General features: G+C 46.8%; 1 protein-coding gene across 2 annotated transcripts in view; it reads right to left on the bottom strand.

Moving 5' to 3' along the window:
• Positions 1-24,064, bottom strand: part of RPS6KA2 (ribosomal protein S6 kinase A2) — a 160,842-nt gene that overhangs the window by 75,483 nt on the left and 61,295 nt on the right. Inside the window, exons 1-3 of one of the 2 annotated variants that reach the window (XM_068551252.1) lie at positions 14,213-14,337; positions 13,161-13,277; positions 7,146-7,227 (exon numbers count right to left, since the gene is read on the bottom strand). In XM_068551252.1, the coding sequence (XP_068407353.1) occupies positions 7,146-7,176 (31 nt within the window). In that variant the 5' untranslated portion in view covers positions 7,177-7,227; positions 13,161-13,277; positions 14,213-14,337. Of the gene's footprint in view, positions 1-7,145; positions 7,228-13,160; positions 13,278-14,212; positions 14,338-24,064 lie in introns of those variants that run through there. The other variant, XM_068551251.1, reaches the window with a different exon arrangement.

Here is a 24,064-nt window from a genome sequence, read left to right as displayed (position 1 = left end):
AAATGAAGGGTGAGATAAAAACAAGTCCTATCGGTCACGGTGAAGATGAGAGATGGCCAGGTAGGAGGTACACCTTAGAAAAGCCCGGGGTCGCTGTGGACGGGGCTGCGACATCCCTCAGGGACCGCGGGGCGTGGGACCGCACGCGCTGCACACAGCCGTGCATCTGCAGGCAGCCGCGGCCACGGGGAGGCCTGAGCCTTTTAACGGGAGCCGGACACCAGGCTGGTGAAGAACTCAGGCTCTGCACTCAGGCTGAGTGACCACACTTACCACCTCCTGCCTCTGTTCACAAAAACCTGCCAGGTCTGCAGTTATATGCCGAGCGGTCTCCTGGATGCAGAATAAAAATCCACCTTCACACAGTATCTTTTAACCTTCAAAGGTCTAATTCATAGCAAAGAGGGGCCTCCCGTGGGAAGCTGTGTTGCTAAACATTTGGTGACCAAAACTTGTACTGCTCACCGCTTCAGAGAAAAAAGGAAGAAAACCATGAACGATGAAAATTAAAACGTTAGCCACATTGATGATCCTATCAGGCACAATTCCCCAAGATTTGTCTCTATACTAGATTACTTAAACCAAGACTGACATGGTTACTTAACTAACTTCTTTACCAGAGAATACTTCGGTGGGTAAATCTTCAGCCCATTATGCTTTCATGTTCACAGCCATTAAAGATGCAAGTAGTGAAAAAAAAAATCTATTTCCTACTTTTTCTCTACAATGTAAGAAATGCAATTCCGGTAGAAATGAACATATAAAGGATGCCAAGGCACACAGGCGGTGTATTACAACAAACCGGAGAGCTATTACATAAGGATGATGTTTACATGTTACTTTTTGTCTTAGATCACCTACTGGGAAAACAGCTCCCCTGAATAGTAACTACCCCAGAGACAGCTGGATGAGGCTTCCTGATGAGGAAATGATGCCCGGGGGGTGGGGGGCACGGCTGGTCCCAGGTGCCCCCCTCCTGGGAGGGGAGGAACACGGGATAGAGACCCCGCCACCTCCAAATCACGTGATTCTGAGTGCGCGGCTTCACTGCATTGTGACTCAGTTTCCTCATTTGTAAAATGAGGATAACAATACCAATAAGGGCACTTAAAACGTGTGCTTGGAACTTGCCTTACCTTCCCCCCTAGGAATTTGTAATCATCCAAATGTGAATCAAATGACATAAATGAATTAGCATGGAAATAACAGCTGTTCAAACTAAGGCACCGATTAAAGCTTAGTTTCTAAGTCAGTGTTTTCAAAACAAAGCATCTTGGTGTAAGAGAAAAGGAAATAAAATGGTGCTGGAAACCACATTCTGAGGTTTGAAACCAACCAGGCTAACTCTGACCAGGGGCTATTTCAAAATGTTGTAATCAGCGTGAATGTAATCCATGCATTTCTGTCCTGGTCACCCCACACGCTCCCGCATTCCCTCCTGCATCTGCTGACATTTGAGTGATGGAATCAGAGCTCTACTTAAAGAAAGGATAAAGGAGTGACAGAAACCGGGCTCCAAAGGACAATCCAGAAAGCACCGTTCGGGACCATTTCCGTCTTCTCTCCCAGCCAGGCTCTGGCAGTAACCCACACACAGCTGGCCAGAAACACCCGTGAAGTGACCGTAACGGTCTATTAGTTACTTACTAAACAAAGAGATTTTGCCAGAATAATATTTTCCTCCTTTAGAATCAACAGGACACAACTTCCTTCCTTCAAAGCAAGGAGCATGTATTACCTTTGGGCTTAGGAAGCTGACTTATAAGGAAAACGGCTGAAAAATTAGTTAGGCATGAGAACGCAGATGAAGTCCTACCAGAAAATTTTCATTGCAGAGACATATTTCATATAGAAGCTCTCTCCACATTGTGGAGAGGTGTTTCAATCCTCACTGAAATGAGAATTCTACACAAGGAGCCATCCTGGAGTGGATGTCTGTGGTCCCCAGCAGGTGCCAGGCACCCTTGGTAACTAATACGATCACAGTCTCTTCACGTAGCTGGAGGAACCAGGGCTGAACCGAGACGTAAGTCTTCTAACCAGATGGTAACTAACGCTCAACCCTCCTCCTCACCTCCCCTCCCTGCCCCCCCACTTAGTCAGACCTAAGCCAAACCTAGACCAGAAGAGTCCTAACCCACCTCCAATGCCAGTTTTCATGGAGAAAAGGACCAGAAATGAATACAGCTGACAGCGAACCTTGTGCCAGCAGCACCTCACGTGCATTGACGGATTTAACCCTCACATCAACAATGCTGTGAGGTAGGTACCATTACTGACATCATCTCATTTAAGTAGGAGGAAACAGAGGCCAGGAGAGGTTCCCCAAGGTGACACAGCCAGTGGAGTCTGAGCCAGATGGGGTCCCAGGGTCCAGTGTCTATGCTCCCAGCCACTGCATCGGGGTCCTCTTGCTGGCAGTACCCTAGAGACACCCGGATTCTCATGCCCAGACCACATCCAGGCCAGGGATTCGAGGAGTTGACCTGAAGTGACCCCAGCATTTTGTGAAAGTCCTGCAGGCCATTCCAGCTTGTGGCCAAGGCTGGGAGCCACCTTATTAACGTGGGTGACAGTCCCCACTTGCCAGCTCACTAAACGGGGGATGGAGATCAGCCTTGCTTCACTTGTGGTCTCACGCTTGGGAATATGCTGACAGTCTTTTAAACTAAATTCCTCTACAATGCAAAGTGGGGCGTCACCCTTTGGAACTCATTATGTTTGGAATTTGTTACGTAGAACTGTCGCCTGCGATAATTCAGTGTTGAGTCACGAATACAGAAACTTTGTCAGTTAGAGACACTGGACACATCGAAAGGGTCCTTCAGCGACAGGGGGTACAAGCAGCACCATCCACGCACGCAAGGGGGGCTGCGGGTTAGGCTGGGGGCGGCTCACGCCCGCCTGCTCGGCACACTGCCAGCTGCTTCAGCAGTTGGCATTTTCCGTAGAAATGGCATGCCACCTCTTTAAAGAAAGGCGGGGGCAGGCGCCTGACCCCTCCAAACCCATTTAAAGGTGAAACAGAGCTGTCAGAGACCATCATCCGTTTGCCAAGTTATTTGGAATCCAAATGACGAGGACACTCCCTTCTGTACACGGGACAGCCGTCTGCGTTTCTGAGAAACAATCCGGAGGTTTGCAGTCATTGCCATGAGTCCTCCGCCCCCCCTCTCCATTTTCCCCTTTTCAAAATAATTTCGCTACTGAAGTTCCTGGTCTGCACTCCTGGAGGGCGCCGCTCTCACCCACATTTCTTTTCTAACCGGTTCTTCTGATTCACTAATGAGCCTGCAAACTGGTGGTGCTTTGAGGATGGAGGATGGCTTACGAATATTCGAATCTCTCAGGCTAACAGAATGCAGAGGTGTTGGAGCCAAAACAAATCTAAGCAACCGGCGTCTTTCACAAGTGAGGAGAAAGGAAGGTCTAGAAAGCTCAGAAGCCCCCTCGGTGGCTCAGAGACCTGGCCTCCGTGACGGACGTACTTGGTCCTCCTATCATGGGTCCAAGCGCCACCTCACACAAAGGGCTGTTTTGTAAAACTTGTATATTTTCTCTTAGGAAAATAAGTTCTGATTGCACTTCTGGGGAAAAAATATATTCTTTAGTGATGGACCATTTTGAAAAGCTAAAATAGTAGATGATATAAAATAACGTTTGGTTCAAAAGCTGGCTTTTAAAGGAGCACTAGGAAGTGGGAAGTTTTTCTGACTTTATGCTTGTAAGTTTTATGCTTATATGCCTCATTCTCACAATGTAAAAATGATTTTACATAGTCAAGCGTATTGTTCTGGAATATTAGACAAAAAACTTTATATTATACAAAGTCAAACATGTTCTATGTTTGTTGAAAAGTTGAAATATAGAACACAGAGAAGAAAATAAAAGCTCCCAATAATCCTATGAGTGTTTTCGTTTTGGCATATTTCCTATGAGCATGACATATATTCAATATTTGTACACACACAGGCATCTACCTGTACACATGGAGGCGTGCATGCATTTAACAACATCACTATCGTTCTGTAACACAGTTTTATATCCTGCCTAATCCGTGTAACCTTGTATCAGGAGCACTTTCTCAAGGACACACTGGATCGGATCATAAACAAACGTGGAGACTTGCGTTCCCATGGAAGCTGAGATCACCGAGACGCGTGTCTGCACACACGCTAAGAGGTCGAGGCTGAGGCTGCTGGACGGGCTGAACAAGGACAGCGCCGGCCCAGCTCCTGGTTCTATCTCACGCCTCCAGAGCAGGGTGAACACACAAGTTCTCCCACGGTTCCAATTTCTCTCCCACTTCTCCCTCTTCCTCCTTCGGGGGCAGGAAAGGGTGAGATGGTATTTGATGGGAAAGAAGGAACAGTTACAACTTGAGGAGAAAGGGAGCAATTTAAGGGCACTGAGCACGTGCTGGTGAGGTTATCAGATGTGCCGATGGAAGGTTAGATGGGCGGGGGATCACCAGGAACCATCTGGTCAGAGGATGAGGTGGCATGGCTTCTGCTTCGACCTGCCCTCATCTTCAACCACAGGGAGCTGCCCGCTCTGTGTCTGACAGAGTAAACCCCCATGCTTTGAGGATGAAAGAGTGGGTTTTAGCAAATGGCCATGTTACGTACCAGCTGTTCATTTTAAAAATAACAGCTTTACCGAGATATAATTCATGTACCACTCAATCCACCCAAAGTACACAATTCGATGGTTTTTGGAATATTCCGAGTTGTGCAACCATCACCACGGTCAATTATAAAACATTTTCATCACCCCCAAAAGAAACCCCATAGTCATTAAGCCACACCCTGTCTCCCTAACCCCCCAGGCCCCGGCAACCACTAATCTACTTTCTGTCTCTGTGGATTCGCCTCTTCTGGATGTTCACATAAATGGAGTCCTACGATATGGGAAACTTTGTGACTGGCTTCTTTTTACCCAGCATAATGTTTTCAAGGTTCCTCCAGGCTGTGGCACGCATCAGTATTTCATTTCTTTTTATTGTCAAATAATATTCCACTGCATGGATGTACCATACTTTATCCATGAGTTCATGGATATTTGGGGTTTTTCCACTTTTTGGCTACTGTGAATTAGCTAGTGCTGCTATGAACATTCATGTACAAGTTTTTGTGTAGATGTATGTTTCCGCTTCTCTTGGTTATATACCTAGGCTAGAATAGTTGGGTCATATGGTAACTCTATTTAACTTTTGAGGTAGTGCCAGAGAAGCTGTTCACTTGTTTAGACAGTCCGATGATCCTGAACTAACAAATGTTTAATTTGATCTTCTATTTCTATGGAACTACTGTTTAGTGAAGAGATTATTTTATTCAAAGTTGGGGATAGAAAGTCAAAACCTGCTTTGTTTCCTATGCATCTTTTAACGAACAATTCTTTAAAATTATATTATTATGAGGGTCTTTGGACTATTCGGCCACGATCAATCGAAAAACAATTTTAGAAATATTATTATAGCGACAATAAAAAAACGTTCACTATAAATAGCACGGTTTAAATTATGTTGTTGAATTAAAATCTCCAGTGTCAACAATAAACTATAAAACCAAAACTATATCATAGAACCCAAAACTTTTGTGTACAGAAGAATTACTGGGACAGTTTGTTAGAAAACTCAAATTCTGGGCTCTGCCCCAAGAGATTACAATCCAGTAGGTCAGAAGTGGGGCCTTGGGATCTATTTTTAACAACTTTCCCCAAACGCACATAGGTGATTCTGATGCAGGCTCCAGTCTGACCAAAGTGGGCAGTTTTTGTATTTTCTTTCATGGGTTGTGCTGACAATGTCAACGTGATTGCTGTTTTCTATAGAAATATTTACCCATCCTTTAAGAATTGTCTCGCTCACCTTCTAAATCCTTTTTGAATGGCCTCGTGTGGAAGAACTCTTTTCTTCCTTTGTATCTAAAATGTTTAGGTCTATATATATTTGGTCTATGCATTTATTGTTCTATATTATTGGTTCTATGTGGTTCAAAATATATCTTATTTACCAGCTAGACAGTAAGTGACTTGAAGGCAGAGAATGACATATTTTTGTACAGTCCCCTGCATGTAGGTGCTGAGGACGTTGTGATATAAGACCTAAAAATTCAAGAGCTGCCTTGACATCTCTGAGTTTCATGGGCCCCAAAGGCTTAACCACGAGTTCCCCTGCCCTTGACAGATATGCCCCCCACCTAGCAGGAAAGGCTCCCCACCCCGCTGGTTCCCTATAAGCCAGACCAGCTGTACCCCATCTGGTCTTTAACCTAACACGTTCAGTTCCCTGCCAGCCCACAGAACTATTCAAACAAGCCCATCACATCTTCCCTGGAACCAGGGGCCACCCCACCCTCTTGTTACTACAAAGCCTGCAACTCACTCTGCTCCTGTGCAGCCCCTCGTGGCCCAGCATGGTGTGCAGTGCCCTCCTCCCCCAGTGATGAATATAGGTGACTGATAAACTCTGTCATCTCACCTGCCCAGGCCAGGTGTTGTGTGCCCAGGCCTCTAGCACTATTTAGGACAGGGATCCCTCCCTCACCAATGGGTGAATAGGAGGTGGTCAGAGCAGATGTAGTTGGTGCTCAGCTGTACGTATTGCTGGCTAAATGACCCTGAGCTTAGAATAGAGATTTTAGATAATAGCTTACCCTGACCTGCGTTATGTGCGTATACTTTTCTGGAGGGGAGGAGTATAGAAGCAGGGAATCAGGTGTTGGACTGAATTTCTAAAACCCAGTCCGGGGGCAGAAAGGGAAATAATACAGCCGAGAATCACATTTTGTTTAAAACTGAGCAATCCAGTCTGAAGGATGAATTTAGGCTGATTTGTTGCCCAATACAGCCGAAACAACCTGCTTTTGCTTTCCTCCTCAATGCTCTTTTCCCCAAATGGTACGTTACAGCAGAGCATATGTGGAGGATGGTATTTACACAATATGGCTTTCCCTCTGAAGACTGTGGAAATTTTGCAGGGCTATGTTAAATATTCAGGGACATGCTTGTATTGTGTATTATCAATCAGAGAGTAACATGTCGACATACAGAAATCATGCAACACTAAACAGAATGTCTATTTCCCCCAATAACAAGCAGAGGATAAACCACAGTTACGTGTCTCCCCCTCTGTGACCTCTCACCTTTCAAGGTGGCCTTCTTAAGAACCTTCATTGCGTAGAGCTGCCCAGCATCCGACCCCTTGACCTTCCTCACCAGGAACACCTGAGAAAGAGAACACAGAACACCTGCAGTTGATATGACTGTAAATTCATTTTCCTCATTTGATTTGACACGGGGATACACAGGGAGTTTAGGAAACTCCAATAAAATAAATACACTGTAGGAAAAACTTAAATGTAAAATCTTCTCCAACATCTGGGATGTCAGGAAAAGTTCATCTAATTTATTACAACCCTGTGAGGAGCCATGTTACGTGTTCGTATGAAGAATCGCATTTTTTTCCGCACGATTCACTTTCTATGAAACATTTTATATCAGAGGGAATAGCACACTCCTTTTAAAAAAAGACCAGTTGTTTAGAAAAACAAACACTATTCAGAAGTTTTCAGGAGGTCATTTGGTTTATTGTAAATATGCCCTGTAAATCCCCAAGGCGAAGGCCACCCTGAGAGTCACTGCCAACCACACAGGACACTCTCTGACTCTCAAGATGAGCTAGGCTCTCTTATTTTGAGCTTTCTTCACCCAAATTTTAGCTTTGAGTAGTTTAAGTTTATGGACGGAGTTGGTTTCTAAATGGCTCTTACATAATCTCATGTGGACACAACATCTGCTGGGATACATTTTGACGTGTATCGTGGAGGAAAAGACAATTGTCTGAGAGGCTGAACTTAAAAGTCACATTCATAGTTGTTGAACAAAATTCGTAAAAAACCAACCAACCAACCTGGGGTATCCGTTACGAACAGAACACCGTACACACAGGTGAAACAACAGTATTTGCTTCTCCTAACAGTATTTACCAATAGACACAAAAATCTGCTGTCATGACAGAGACGCGGGTGCAGACGACATGTGCGTCCAGAAGGCACAGGTGCTGCCCGCGTGTGCTTGGAGCTTGGCTGCGTGCAGTCGCCACGGAACGCGTTCAAACCCACAGGGGCTGTGGGACAGAGTGATCTACCCACCCTACTGCAGTGAAGACGACTCATTAGCCCCAAGACGAGGCATTCGTCATCGGAACGCTAGTGACAAGAGTAAAACCCCTCTTTCAAAACGAGGGGACAACGGAGAAAAATGAGGACAGGTATATGAAGAATGTGTGTTCAGAAGGTCGAGCCTTTGGAATATCCAGAGTCGGTCTTTTCTGTCCCCCTTGTCATTCCTCTCTCCGCCTCTTCCCCACAATATAAGGGGGCTCCGTAGGAACTCACACGTGAATATGTATATGAGGTACATGCGTGGATTCAGAAGTAGGGAAGACTGTCCACTCAAGTCCACACGGAAGGCCATGTTCACATGGCATCTGACCGTGATGGTTTAGTTTCAAGGATGCACATCTTGCACGGATCACTTCACATCAACCTTTTTTCTTTTATTGCAACTCAGGTTTTATTAATAAAAATGAGATGACGGATAATAATGGCTATTTATATTCATCTGTTTTAAAAAGGAGTTCTAGGGGCTTCCCTGGTGGCGCAGTGGTTGAGAATTTGCCTGCCAATGCAGGGGGCATGGGTTCGAGCCCTGGTCTGGGAAGATCCCACATGCCGCGGAGCAACTAGGTCCGTGAGCCAGAACTACTGAGCCTGCGCGACTGGAGCCTGTGCTCCGCAACAAGAGAGGCCGCGATAGTGAGAGGCCCGCGCACCGCGATGAAGAGTGGCCCCCACTTGCCACAACTAGAGAAAACCCTCGCACAGAAACGAAGACCCAACACAGCCAAAAATAAATAAAATAAATAAATTTTTAAAAAATTAAAAAAAAAAAAAAAAGAAGTTCTACTTTTAACAGGAAAAAAATTCCACGCTACCAATATTTGTCAGGCTCCTGCCACGTGCCAGGTCCTGCAAGAAACGCAGCAGGAACGGCCCTACAGCGAGCAGAGCACCCAACAGGAGACAAACGCATTTCAAAAGAAACAACAATATATGGTAACCATCAACTTAAAAGTGGATTTAATACGAGTGAAGAGGGTGCCTCTGCCTGCCCCGGGAGAGCCCCCCCGTCCGAGGCACCCCGTACCTCTCGCCTCTTCATCCTTACGTGATTCAGGAACACGTTCTAATATAGTGAGATAAGTTCCCAAACGACTGGACGATTTCGGCAAAGACAGCTGCCGCATCTCTTAACACTTAACCCAGGGGACTTTTCGTGTGCTCCCGCGTTTTATCTTTAGAGCTGCTTCTTCAGAAGCTCAGCCGAGACTCTGCAAAGCCCTTCCGTGAGCACACGTGGAGACAGATGCCGTGTCACCTGAAGCTGCCCTAGTCTCCATGTATCACCACGATCAGCCAAATCACTACCTCATTCTCTGAGCGAGATTTTCAACTCTGTCTCAGAACCAGAGCCTGGCAACTGGTCTGCAGCGTCCCCTCAACACACGAGCCTGGCAACTGGCCTGCAGCGTCCCCTCAACACACGAGCCTGGCAACTGGTCTGCAGTGTCCTCCCAGCACACGACCCAGGTGGATGGCGGCCGTACACTTCCAGAGGACGTCAGGGTACCAACCTTCCCCAGAGGAAGACATTTACAGACCTGTTCTTAAAAACCCCACCGCTTAGTCACGGGGGAGCAAGGACGTTTCTCATTGGGGTTTGATCCCACCTCAGAACGTGGGATCACAATCCGGTCCTTACCTGCCTGGGGAGACCGAGGGGCAGATGAAGAGCCAGGGAGGGGGCGAAGGCTCTGTTTCCACCTTCCTTGAAGGTCTCAGGGAACATCTGGGCAGCATCATGCATTTTAACACTTGGACACCCTCTGCCCCATTTCTCAAAGTGCTTCGCTGCTTTCCCACTGCCTGCTTGTCCGTTAAGGATAGGCTGCCTTCCTCTGGTCCCAAGCACTACCGACCCCCTGCTCTCCGGCCATCACTGAAATAATCATGGTTTGACCAAATTACTAATGGCCAGAAACTGTCCCCGTTATTCCCAGCAAATTCCTTCAGCAAACGGGCTACTTGGCTCCCTGGGCTCTGCAGGGCGGAGCGTGGGGATGGCAGTGCACGCTGCCCCTTGTGCGGTCCCGTCTGGGGACAATCCTGAGGCGGCCAGCCTCAAACATCCCTGTGAGAGACCCTAACCCTAAGCCGGGGCCCCCCCTTGGGGTTGAGCGTTGCTCCTTTCCAGGAACGATCAATTGTCCAGCTGCCCAAGGGGAGAGCGGGGGCTGAGGAAAGGGGAGTAAAGGGTGCTGGCGGAGGATAGAGTCACTTGGACGATTCCCAGGAGCAGTCTGGGGCCAGCAGCAGGCATTAGCGAGGAGTTCTTGGTGGCATTTTATCCATTTCCGTGTCTCCAACAGCTGCAGTCACTGAAGGGGTGAGAGAAAGAACGCAGGGACCCGGTGGTGGGCGAACGTGACCCCGGAGCCCAGGTTCACGCCAGCTCCCTGCCCTTTGGAGTCTCTGCAAGAAGAGACGTCTGTTTAACAGGAGCTTCCTGCAGGACGGAAACACGTAGTTGTGCCCTTCTTCTCTCTTACGTTGAGGAAAAGGAAGACACTCCTGCATAAGGACATGTGATTTCCATTTAGAGATGAAGAATAAAATAATATGGGCGGTAGGACATATGGATTTCCCCCTCTTGTCGTTAGTTTGGCTTTTATAAAACATACATAACAAACAGTGCTGTGTGGACACATAAGATGTGTGATCGTGGTTCTCTAGTGCCCACCGTTCCCAGGGGACCTCTGGGTGGAACTTTCCAGAGCCCTGCTGGGTCGGCACTGCAGCCTCGGCCCCCGGGAACCCTGAACCTCACCTCCAGTGTCCGCGACGGTCCTGACCCGGTGCCCAGGCCCAACACACAGACAGTGGTTGAGCTCGTCAGTCAGTGGTTAATGGAGGTTAAACATCTGTAGGAGTTGCCACTGCCTCTTCCTTTTATTTCTCTTCACTTACTTATTTTACTTTTAATCTCTTAATTTATCTCTTTATTTATTAATATCAGAAGATATTAATCTTTTAAACTTGACTTTTTTATGCCTCATACAATGATGGCTGGGAAGGAAAAGTGTGGAGTGTTACGAAGCTTGTCATTCCAAGGGGATTCCGCCCAACACCAGGATTTCACTTGTTTCCCAAAGAATTTTTTTTTTAATCAAAGTTGAAATTCAAAATTTGCAGGGAATTGGAAAAAGTCTTTCCTCCTTTCATTTTTAACACCCACATCTCTGAGCAGGGCATCGTAGCTTTTGTTCGGTCGAGTTTTGAACGGACAGGCTCAGATCCATTTTCCTTGAGCTTAGAAGGCATTTTCCATCTCTGCTGCTTCCAGGCACCCTGGAGGGAGGGCGCTCAGTGAAATCAGGGTCCTGCAATAGGCCAGGGCGTCAGTCAGCGCCCACCCAGCAGCCCTGGGCCTCGCCTGCGAGGTGGGTCGTGATCTCCATCACTGGGGACAGAGGTGATTCAGCTGCACTGGTCCCCACGTGTCCTCAAGAAACAACTCGTGGGCAGCGTCTCTGAAAGGGAGCAAGGGGCACCGTGCCTGTCCCTATTTCCACGTCATGGTTCTTAGAGAAAGACTTATGCCGCCGCTTCATCTTTTTCCAACATTTCTAATTAATGGGAAGACAGTCCATTACCACATAAATAGGCCTGCCTCTATGTTTTAGTAACAGCTTTTTACCCTGAGAGCCTGAAATCTTCATTTCCCTACTTTCATAAATGCCTTATAAACCATATGAAATAGCCATTTTTGGAGGCCACAACATTTTGAACACTTGTAATTTCATATGGTTCAAACGAACATGTCTGTAGATACATTAGTATAAACACATGTTCCGTACCACATTGTGTGGAAAAGAAAAAATAAAATAAAAAGACATTCTACCTTTTAAGAATGCCAAAAGAGAGATTTCACAAACAATCAAATTTTCGTGGTCTGTAAGAGATTACCTAGAACATCATTAACAAACTATTAATCCTACATGAAATCGACACGCGCCGGATTTCATCTTGGCACAAAGTCCTATGAAGGGGGAAATTTGGTGAATGTCCACATACCATACAAAAATAGTTACTTTAAAAAGCCAGGACTCTGTTCTGCTTAAACTCTAGGAAAGGCTGGCTTCATGGTTTACCTCAGGCCCTGATGTTCTAGAAATCATAAGTCTGTATAATTTCTAACAGTTACACCAAGGACGTAGAGATATTAGCACTGCCCTGGAATAATTCACTTATCCTCGTGAAAGATGTACTGAGATCGTGCTGTATATGGATGTGGCCCTATATAAAGAGACAACTATTTCTCATTTCCTGAGAGAAATCAGTTTTCATTTTAATTTGAAGGTGAAAAAGAAAGGAAACAAAAAATTCTAGTGCACAGATTCATCGTACACGATTGCTAGACGTCTAGGAGTCATGTCTTATTTAATCCATAGAATAATTATAGAAAGTAGTTCACATTATGTGCGTTTCATAGATGGGGAAACTGAGGCTTGGACAGGCAAAATATCTGCACAGTTTACACGGAGGGTGAGGGGAGCCAGCCTGCAGTCCCAGCCTCCTTGACTCCGTGGTGACGGTCACACGAACCAGTCCCGAAGGGTGCTGCCTTCTCTGTTCCTTTCTTCCTTGTTCTCCTACTTTTTCTTTCTTTTTGAGAAATACTTGTGGGGTATGCACTTCCAAAGATGCATGGCTCAAGTTCAAGGACCCTAGCCAGCACGGTGATACACTAAAGGCCCACGGAAGCTACAGGAGAGGGAAGGTGTGTGCTGTCCCTAAGCTCAACTCCACGGTCACGGGCTTCAGGCAAACGGAGGCCCCAGCTCCAGCCACCACGGGACCCACCATGTGGGCGCTGCCTGTACTTTTCACTCCCTCAGCTCGGGGCCACCTCTCCCTTGGGCTCAGGAGGCACCTCTGCCGCCTCCTTCACCAGACGTTCAAGTGCTTCGCCCTGACGTGCGGGACCAGCCCCAGTGGAATGAGACCCACTTGGAGGGAACCATGGACCTAACTTACCTTTCCATAGGACCCTTGTCCCAAAACTTTTAACAGTTCAAACTGGGAAGGGTCGGCCTTTTCAAAGCCTGCTTTCACATGATGACTGATGTCAATCTCCTTCACGATGCCTTCTTCCTGCAAGAGAAAAATGACAAAAATACAAATCAAGGGGTTCCTCTGGATTCGTCCTCTGAAGTTACAACAAGTCGGGTATGTTATGGATTTTCAGGATAGGAGTTTAAAGCTGTGACGCCACAGAGCTTTACAAAATCAACTTGCTTATTTATACCAATGATTCCGTCTGTGAGCCTTTAACTGTTTCTTTTCCCCATGGAGTTGTGTCATGTGGTCTTGCCAATATCTCAATGATATCCGTTCTGCTTCTTAACAGTTTGGGCAAACTTTTGGACAGGGAGGAATGTGGGAACCATGGAACAAAACGAACCTCTGAGAATCTGTCTTAATGTCTACACTGCTGTGGTCAAAAAGGTTATCAACAGGATCCATAGGCAGAAGTCGTTTGTGAAATGCAGATTTTTTTTCTCCTTCTCCTTCTTCTTATTCTACTCTCCCTTATATTTTTGCCAGAACTAATGCAAAGAATGATTCATTGGCATCCAGAGATTATATTTCCGAAGAAGCAGTCAGATAGGATTTTCTGCCAGTCCAGAAGCCTTCCCAGTAAGAAAGAAAAGCCCTTGATCTTTAAATTAAAACACTGGCAGAAATCACTACAAATTCTCATCAGAGAACTACCCGTCCCCAGAGACGTATTACTTCACCTGTAAGGGGGTATGCCACCTATCCACCACCAGCTATTTGAAATGGAAAAACCGTAAAGTAGGTGTTTTTCTGTGGGGAGGTGCAGGAGGTCACTCAACCCGCTGTGCCCCCCTCGGCAGGCAGGTGACCCAGCTCCTGCAGTGCAGCGTCGCCGGAGGGGCCCGTGCCCCGGACCCCAGGATTCCCGCCCAGGGCCCCGCTTCACCCCTCCTGTGAACAAGCAGCCCAGCACCCAGGCCATCAGGTCTCCCCAGCCCAGCGCATCCCACCAACGCGTCAGTATTCACCTTCCCGAGTCATCACTGCCCGAACATTTCGACTCAAAGGCTTAGAAGCGGATCTCTCTTAACGCTTTATTTTGTGTAGATTCTTGCTGTCCAAGTATTTACAGCAAACGCACTCAAAGCACATACCTAACCTCCGCCTCGGGAATGGCGTTAAAACCTCAGGCTGCTCCCTGATAACGCTGCAACGCAGCTCATGTCTCATTTAAAATCAGTAAGGTCTTGAACAGCAAAGACTCTCAACTACCCATAGAAAAAGGAACCAAGAGTTTCACATTTTAGGTTTTAGAGTTCTGCATTCAGAGTGACATTTTGGCTTGAACTGGCTTGAGATATTTTGTTTTCCTCTTTCCCAAGAATTTTTTTTAAAAAAAGAGAAAAGGTCTGGAATCCAGTGCTGATTGCTGTGTGCACAGGAAACACCCAGATGGGAGCGGGGGAACATGCCCGGGCCTGTCTGCCTCTAACTGTTTCCAGACCGGACAGTGATATTTTCTGACTCATCCTGTGACTATCGCCTTAAAGGGCAACCAGATTCAAAATAGTGTCTATGCTTCATTTTGAAATAAATGCCTTTTACCTTTTATGAGGCAGGTCATTTTTTCTAGAATTCTATGTGGATTTTAATGCCATTCCCTTAAGAAAATAAAGTCTGTTCCCTCTACATATAGCACTAAAAATTTGGTTTGTAGCATAACTCCTATGAAAGAGTACTTTTTTAAATAACTTGAGAAATCTGTGGGGAGAACCTGGTGTCATGGTCAGGCGCTTGCTCTGTAAGCAAGGATTTCAAAAATGTTCTAATGCGAGAGAGAAAAACTAGAGAAATGAATTGTTGAAAAGACATCAACATAGGACAAAATAATTTATGACAGTGAATTTTAGACTTCCTGTTGAAATTCTGACAGATGGAGGAAATTCCTGTGCAGGTATTAGAGACCCAGGGACAGTGATGGAAACGGCCGGAGGGGACCTGTCGCAGTGCCCTCCATGCTCTGCCCGCACCGAAGTCACCTGGGAAGGTAATTTCCTCTGTTCTGAATCATCCGCTTTTCGTGTCATTAAAGGGAGAATATTTATGAAAAGTAAACGCAGATTAAAAGTTGTGAAATATTCAACGTTCATTGCAGCTCTATTTACAATAGCCAGGACATGGAAGCAACCTAAGTGTCCATCGACAGATGAATGGATAAAGAAGATGTGGCACATATATACAATGGAATATTACTCAGCCATAAAAAGAAACGAAATTGAGTTATTTGTAGTGAGGTGGATGGACCTAGAGTCTGTCATACAGAGTGAAGTAAGTCAGAAAGAGAAAAACAAATACAGTATGCTAACACATATATATGGAATCTAAAAAAAAAAAAAAAAAAGGTTCTTATGAACCTAGGGGCAGGACAGGAATAAAGACGCAGATGTAGAGAATGGACTTGAGGACACGGGGAGGGGGAAGGGTAAGCTGGGACGAAGTGAGAGAGTGGCATGGACATATATACGCTACCAAATGCAAAATAGATAGCTAGTGGGAAGCAGCCGCATAGCACAGGAAGATCAGCTCGGTGCTCTGTGACCACCTAGAGGGGTGGGATAGGGAGGGTGGGAGGGAGGGAGATGCAAGAGGGGGGACATATGGGGATATATGTATATGTATAGCTGATTCACTTTGTTATACAGCAGAAACTAACACTCCATTGTAAAGCAATTATACTCCAATAAAGAGGTTAAAAAAAAAAAAGTTGTGAAATATTAATGACAAAGACGTAGAAAATAAAAATCGGGCAAGTGTTAGCTTTGTCTCCAAAAAAGGGGGACAGGTCATTCTAGAAATCACTGATTTGCATGCAGGATATCACTTCTCAGAAAGAGCAAAGAATAAGTTATTAAACAGGTGACTCGTGAAAGTGCAGAAAAGAACAAGGAAATCACCGAAACTCTGACTCGCTCCGAGCAAGTCCTGCCAGGCTAACCCCGTCCCACTCCGGGCGCTGCTAACGCAGCGGTGGCTGGAGAACTGCAGCCTGGCTTTCGGGGGTCCCGCCGGGAGCTCAGGTCAGCAGAGGCCGACATCTCGAGGCATCTCCCATCAGGGCACCACAGCTCCCTCTTCTAGACCCCGAAACAGGGCGCCCTTGCCAGGGAATGACATCTTGTTCCAGAGGCTGTGCCCGTGGCGCCCCTGCATCAGGACCACCAGGGAACTCGTTAAAAATGCAGATTCCAGGCCTCGGGCGGGTCTACGGAGCCTGGAATCTCTGCGAAGGACGGGGCTTCAGCTGGAGCCCCACTCCCCGTCCTGCAGGGTGGTTCCCTGCAGCACACAAACAGGCTGTCCTGTCCGCATCCTTCTCAGGAAACACGGACTGCGTGGTCCCACCGCCGCCCACCAGCTCTTTGAAGGGATTTCCACACTCGCTGCCCCACTTCCCTCCTCTCCTCTCTCACACCCACCGCCACCCACTCGCTCCACCTCGTCAAGTCATCAAGACCCTCCACGGGGCTCAACCCAGGGGTCAGACCTCAGGGTCCGCCGCACTGGGCACCATCCATCACCCCGTCTTCCTCGAAACACTTCCCTCACTTGGATTCCAGGACATCACGCCCCCCGGGGCTCCCGACACCCCCCTCTCTCCCGTCTCCTTATCTCCCTGTCTCCCAACGTCCCCTGGACCCCGGCTCTTCCTCCCCGTCATCCCCCCTCGGGACCTAGTCCTGCCTCGGGGCTTTGTGCTACCATCTGAACGCCGGCAGCTCTCAGGTCTGGACCTGCCCCCAGAGCTCCAGACGTGAGGCTCCGCCCAGGTGAGGTCCTGAGTGCGCGTGTAGTCAGGGAGACCTCAGGGGCCGGGAGCCTCCCGGGGCCTCCGCTCGATGCGGGCAGGGGGTAGGGCTACGGGGCAAGCCTGGCAATTTGTCGCTGGCCCTCTGCCCTGTCAGCTGCTCTGACCCGGGGCATGGCCTCTGGGTATTTCCTACCACTTCCCAGCTCGTCAATGCATTTAACTGTTTAAAAGAGGTATTTTATCCATACTTTCAATTGTTTTTAGCAAGAGGGCTCACCACAGCTAGCCCACCGTACTGCTAGGAACAAAGTTCAGAAATGCTTTGAAAGTGGAGAGAAGTCGCCAAGTAGCTCATCTGTCTCTTCCAGGGAGTGAAGACCGGGGACCCTTGAAAAGTCCCTCGGGGAGGCGCACCCCACCCCAGTAAAGCGTCCAGAACCAACGACACAGGCCATTCACTACAAAGACCCCCGAGGAGACGGCCGTGCACACGTTATAACACAAGGCAGAAGGACCAGGCGTGAGCCTCAGACTCAGAGCCAGAGGAACCACCTCCTTCCAGGCAGGTCCGGTGGCTTCTCCAAGGGAACCCAGGGGCCGAGCCACAAGCAGATCCCGACCTCCCGGCGCCCGGACGGGACGCAGGCTCCGGGCAGCGCGGCTTCCGCTCCCACCCGCCCGAGGAAGCTTCTGAGACGCGGTGGGTCACGCACTGCAGACTCCTCTCTGCTCCTTAAATTGCCCTTCACACGTCCCCGCCAGTGCGTCTGCTCCCGCTGGCGTGAGCAAACGTGAGATGCAGTTACAGGGCCAGCTGCACTGGTCCAATCGGTTCCTCGGGAAACTATTTCTACTGAAAGTTTCCACTCCGTTTCCAAAGGGCTAAATATAAGCTAAGGCATTTAGGATGGCGACACTTCCCCAACGAGAGTGGGACTCCAGCTGGTTCTACGGGCACTTGCTGGCCTCTAGACAGAACAAGGACGGCCCACGGAAGAAGAACAAACCCTGCGTGAAGGCACAGGGGCAAGGGAACGAAAAAGGAAAACGCTGGAGGAAACCAGAGGCCGGAGGCAGCGGCTCTGAGATTCCGGAGAAGGACGATGCATGGAGCGGTGGCCCCTGCCTGGGGTCCACCGGGAACGGGGGGGTGGGGGGGCGAGGTCCAGGGCCTGAACCGCAGACCCACCTGGTGCAATGCCCGCCTGGATGCTGCAACTCCCCGAGGGACAGATCGTGCAGTGCATGCAGGGCACTCTTTTCTCATGCATCTTGGAATGGCATTTTCCCTTTTTCTACCAAAGAAAGTGACCCAGCCCCCAGGGCAGTCACGGCAGTAACTCACACGCAGGGACAACCAGCCAGGCGTGTCCACCTTCAGAAAGAAACCTTGAGCTGCTCCTGAAGCCCCTCAGGGTCTGAACTGGGCTGAACTTGGGACTCATACATCACAGCAGGGGGAACTGAAGAAACTCAGAGGAGAGGGGAGGAGAAACAACCAAGACGTGTCTCATATTTATTCTCTGGCTTTTCCTTCCCATCCAGACTTTTGCCCTCTACCTCCCTTTTATTAGTTTTGTTATTAAAGGCAAGGTGGACTTTTCCCTCTGTTTTTAAATGAAAGTGCCACCCCTCACGGCTTCTTTCTTTGCCCTCATTGCCTGTCGTTCCCTCAAATCATCTTCCCTTCCATCCTTCTGAAAGCCTCTCGGTCTGCTGGTATTTTTATAAATCACAGTCTATGCAAATTGGACGCCCTGGAAGCTGTGACTATAGCGGTGGCGGGCAGATGGAACAGCGTTTCTGCAGGGGCCTCTTGCACAGAGAGGGGAGGACACAGGCGCCCCACAAGCACACAGGCTGCAGGCTCCCAGGTTCTGACACCTCGACGACCCTCAGGTGGGTTAATTCTAGTAAGTTCCATCAATCCTTGAGCCCCCTGAGAAAGCAACGTTCTGTGGAACGTGAGCTGTGCAGTGACAGAGGCCCTGGTACCTGGGTGTGGTGTTTCAGGCGCAGGTTCTAGATGTGGCCGTTGACAATTTCCATCTCATCTGGAAAGCCACCTTTAAGGATGTGCTTTGTAAAGAGTCACTTTGCACAAGGATGAGGAAGTCGTTATCTGCATTTGTCAAGAGGCACTGAGGAATCGCCAAAGAGCCTCAAAACTGTGGATGGAAACGTATGTCGCTAGGTCCCGCCGCAGAGAAGCTTCCTTACGGGACACACAGCTCTGTATGGGGACAGTGTCTGTCCTGGGGCAGTGGGATGTGTGCTGACGGGGCTGAGTCTTTATTCTTTAGTACAACATTAAAAATAGTGCCGAGTAAAGAGGGTGATAAAATGATACCAGGCTGCCTGCCTGCCGTGCACCGAACAGGCAATTATCACCCTTTCCCATCCGTCCTCAGACTCAGAACATTGTCACTTCGGATCTGAGATGTGTGGTGTGAGAGAGAGAGAGGCTGCACCGAGAGTTAAGAAAAGCTGACAACGTGGGCTTGAAATTCCCAAACGAAAAACCTCCGCGACGATCACCCACTATCGGTGTAACTATAGTCTCATCCCAGTGAGATCGACTGGGCCAGCTTCATGTTTGTTTCCAGAAAAGGGAAAATTTCACTTATCTGAATATCATCATCTCCAAGACTTAATTATTTATGTATTTCTGACTTGATATCCAATTTTTTTTTTCAAAATCAACATTTCGGTAAATATCTCTATCAGAACAAGTTGTTGAAAACTGTGATGTTTCTGACAGAGGTGAGGACGTGTTGAAGTCAGCTGGTGTCAGGGACTCTGTGTCCGTGGGATGCGTCCCTCCTGCCAGGCTGTTTTCTGTTCCAAGTCTCTGCATCTATTGTCAGCGGAAGGCCCAGCATTCCCCGCTCACAACTGTGCTCTCTCCACAACAAAAACGGGCTGAGCCACCTGTACAGACAGCTGGACGTCAATTCTCACTATTGCCTGAGGCCAGCTCGTGCTCCTTCTCTAGTAAAAGGTGACAGACTCATAGGGACACGTAATTAGCGGCAGAACATCTACCAGCATCATTACAAAGGTTTCATTTATTTTTCTCTTCAGGTATGAAACCAAAGGTCCTCCAGAACCATCCGTAAGAATTTCTTTGCATTCAAAGCTGGTCGTCAGATGGTAGGTAAGAATGTTCAAAAGGGCAAGAATATTCTCAAAGATAATGTGAACATTCAAAGTCCAGTGGATTGTTTGTGTTTTTCTTGCTCTACCGGGAAGAGCATCACTGAAAATCTGTGCATGGGAACATTTAAGTCAAAGGTACAGATTGTAACGAAAGTACAGGTCCTCCAGCGCCCACTGGCACACTAGGCATAAACAGTGACTCAAGGGTAAACACCAAACTATAGCGAAAGCTCTGCGCTGTATCCATCCAATCACTCAGACGTCCTCTGAAGACACCTGGCTCGGGTACCACAGCCCAGTACACTGCACACTCGTGTCCAGTGGGCAGGCACTGATTAGGCATCTCTAAGCAACACTTATGTGGAGAAGGGCCATTTGGTTTCTGCAAAGAAAACACTGCTAAAGTAACAGGCTTTTTTTTAATGGTGCAACAAACACACAGCAACAGTTACTAAAACCGATCGCTATGATTGGGAAAGTCTTATGCTGGAATATCTATATTTATAGCCCTTCCTCAAAGTAGAGATCACTTCTTCCTCAAAGAATCCGCCTGCCAATGCAGGGGACACAGGTTCGAGCCCTGGTCCGGGAAGATCCCACATGCCACAGAGCATCTAAGCCCGTGCGCCACAACTACTGAGCCTGTGCTCTAGAGCCTGTGAGCCACAACTACTGGGCCCGTGTGCCACAACTACTGAAGCCCATGCACCTAGAGCCCGTGCTCTGCAACAAGAGAAGCCACCGCAATGAGAAGCCCACACACCACAACCAAGAGTAGCCCCCACTCGCCGCAACTAGAGGAAGCCTGCGCGCAGCAATGAAGACCCAACGCAGCCAAAAATAAAAATAAATAAACAAATAAATTCATTAAAAAAAAAAAAAAAAGTGATGTTGGTGCCCCTCTCATGAGCAGGCATGTTTGTGATCTGCATGAGGGCGGACAAAGCAGAATCTGTGGGGTGTAGATAAGGATGAATTATTCAAACTGGTAACATCTTAGCAAATGGGAATAACTTGCAAAAGGATCATAAGCCGCCACTTGGGTGAGTGGAATGATGGCGGCACAGTTTAACATGTGGGCAAGTGTGCAGGATGAGGTCATGCGTTTGGGAAAACAATGACTGTGCCCTACAAAGAATTTTATATTTTGACAGAGAGTAATCAGTCACAAGGCAGGAAAGGATCTAAAAACCACTGAGTCCACGTCTTGGAAAAATATATGCCACTACGAACAGAAAGCCACCGGTCTCACTGGACAGCTGGGCAGATCGGTGGGCACTGAGCAGGAAGCCTGCTTTTATTCACACACAAACTCCACGGTCACCAAGAGGCACGCACGCTCACACCGTCCGACCCAGGGATCTCACTCCTCAGACTTTATCAAAACAATCTGAATATGGAAAGCTGTTTGTTACAATGTTGTTTTTAATAAGAGTGAAGAAATGAGAAACAATTTAAATGTCCAGCAAACAGTGGAAGAATTAAGTAAATGATGACATCCACCGAATGAAATTTTACAAAGGCATTAAAAGTGATTACACCACTTACAGTTGCTCCCAGAATAATGAAATACTTAGGAGAAAACTAACAAAACACGTACAGTATCTGTGTGCTGAAAATTACCGAACGCGACTGAACGAAATCAGAGATGAGGTAAAAAAATGAAGGGACATTCACGTTCACAGATTGGAAGACTCAGTGAAGAGTATAATTCTCCAAACATCTATCTGTAGGTATAACGCAATTCCCATCAAAATCTGAACAAGGCTTTTTGTAGATATAGATAAACTTACTCTAAAATTTATATGGATTCCATATATATGCGTTCGCATACAGTATTTGTTTGTCTCTTTCTGACTTACTTCACTCTGTATGACAGTCTCTAGGTCCATCCCCCTCACTACAAATAACTCAATTTCGTTCCTCTTTATGGCTGAGTAATATTCCATTGTATATATGTGCCACATCTTCTTTATCCATTCATCTGTTGATGGACACTTAGGTCGCTTCCATGTCCTGGCTATTGTAAACAGAGCTGCAATGAGCATTGTGGTACATGACTCTTTTTGAATTATGGATTTCTCAGGGTACATGCCCTGTAGTGGGATTGCTGGGTCATATGGTAGTTCTGTTTTAGTTTTTTTAAGGAACCTCCATAGGATATATGTATGCACATGGCTGATTCACTTTGTTGTACAACAGAAACTAACACAGCATTGTGAAGCAATTATACTCCAATAAAGATGTATAAAAAAATAAAAATAAAATTTATATGGAAAAGCAAATGACCTAGAATCCCTAAAAACAATTTTCAAAAAGAATAATAAAGTGGGAGGAATCACTTTACTGATGTTAAAGCTTACAACGTAGCTACAGTAATCAAGACGGTGAGGTACTGGTGGAAGGACAGACACACAGACTAACGGAACAGAACAGAGAGCCCGGGCGTGAACCCATCCCATTCAAATACACCCAACTGATTTTTGAGAGGGTTGAAGAAGAAATTCAATGGAGGAAGGAGAGTCTTTTCAACAAATGGTGTTGGAGCACTGGACCTCCAAGGCAAAACAAAAAACAAAAAAAAAACAGACTTAAATCCCGTTTTATACAATGAACTGAAAATGGATCACAGACTTAAATGTAAAACATAAAACTATAAAACTTTTAGGAGAAAAGCTTCAGGACCTAGGAATAAGGGGAAAATTCTTAGATATGATCTCCAAAGCATGATCCATAGAAGGAGAAATCAGTAAATTGAACTTAATCAAAATTTAAAACTTTTGTTCTGCAAAGACTCTGCTAAGAAGATGAAAAGAGAAGCTATAGCCTGGAAGAAAACACCTGCAGACCACTTATGCAACAAAGGTCTTGTAGCTATAACAAATAAAAATTCTCAAAACTCAACAATAAAACAAAACAAGTAATCCAATTAGAAAATGGGTAAAAGAGATAAACAGTCATTTCGCCAAAGAAGATATACAAATGGCAAACAAGCACCTGAAAATATATTCAACATCATTAGCCATGAGAGAAAGGCAAATAAGATATCACTACACACCTATCAGTGGCTAAAATAGAAAATATAGTGATAACATCAAACACTGGTGAGGATGCAGGGAAACTGGATCTCTCATCCACAGCTGGTGGGAATGGAAAATGGATTAGCTGCTGGAAAACAGTCAGGCAGCTTCTTACAAAATGAAACACGAACTTACCGTACAACCCAGTAATTGCATTCTCGCACGTTCATCCCAGAGAAATAAGAGTAGGTTCACACAAAAACCTGAAGGTGACAGTTCACAGCAGCCTTACACCCAAACAGGAAACAACCCAGATGCCCTCTAACTTAAATGCTTAAGCAAACTGGGACACATCATCCAGCAACAATAAAAAGGGACAAACTACCGATACACACGACATGAGGGTGTCTCCGCCGAATGATGCTGAGTGAAAAAAGCCAATCTCAAAAGATTATGTTTATACTGATGAAATAAAAATTCCTATTTTGAGGCAAGACAAGAAAAATGTAAACATAAAACGTTTTCTCTGCCTGTTTGGGCCTCCTCCCTCCCCTCTAGTTTGCTCTGTGCATCTGGCATTATACATTAACCAGACCTCCCCAATGGCAGTAATACCAGCTCAGCCATGAAGATCAAATTTACTCCTTCTGTGTCAGCCATACAACTCCTTAGAAGATAGCATTCTTTCCTCAATACTGTAAGGGGTCACGATCACCCACCACTAGCCTTGTACGTGCAGACAAGCCTTCCGTCCAATGCCAATACATCGATTCCTTTAAAGGTAGTGATTGGTGCTGAGCAGTCTGGTAAAACAACCTGGGCCACACCTAAGGGAAGTTCTTAGCTTAAATACCTACTTATGACCTTATTAATGTTACCAGTTATATTACTTG

Source organism: Eschrichtius robustus, chromosome 9, assembly GCF_028021215.1.
Source record: "Eschrichtius robustus isolate mEscRob2 chromosome 9, mEscRob2.pri, whole genome shotgun sequence".
NCBI classification, from domain to species: domain Eukaryota; kingdom Metazoa; phylum Chordata; class Mammalia; order Artiodactyla; family Eschrichtiidae; genus Eschrichtius; species Eschrichtius robustus.
The sequence above is the reverse complement of the archived record's forward strand: the minus strand, read 5'-3'. Positions and strand labels throughout refer to the sequence as shown.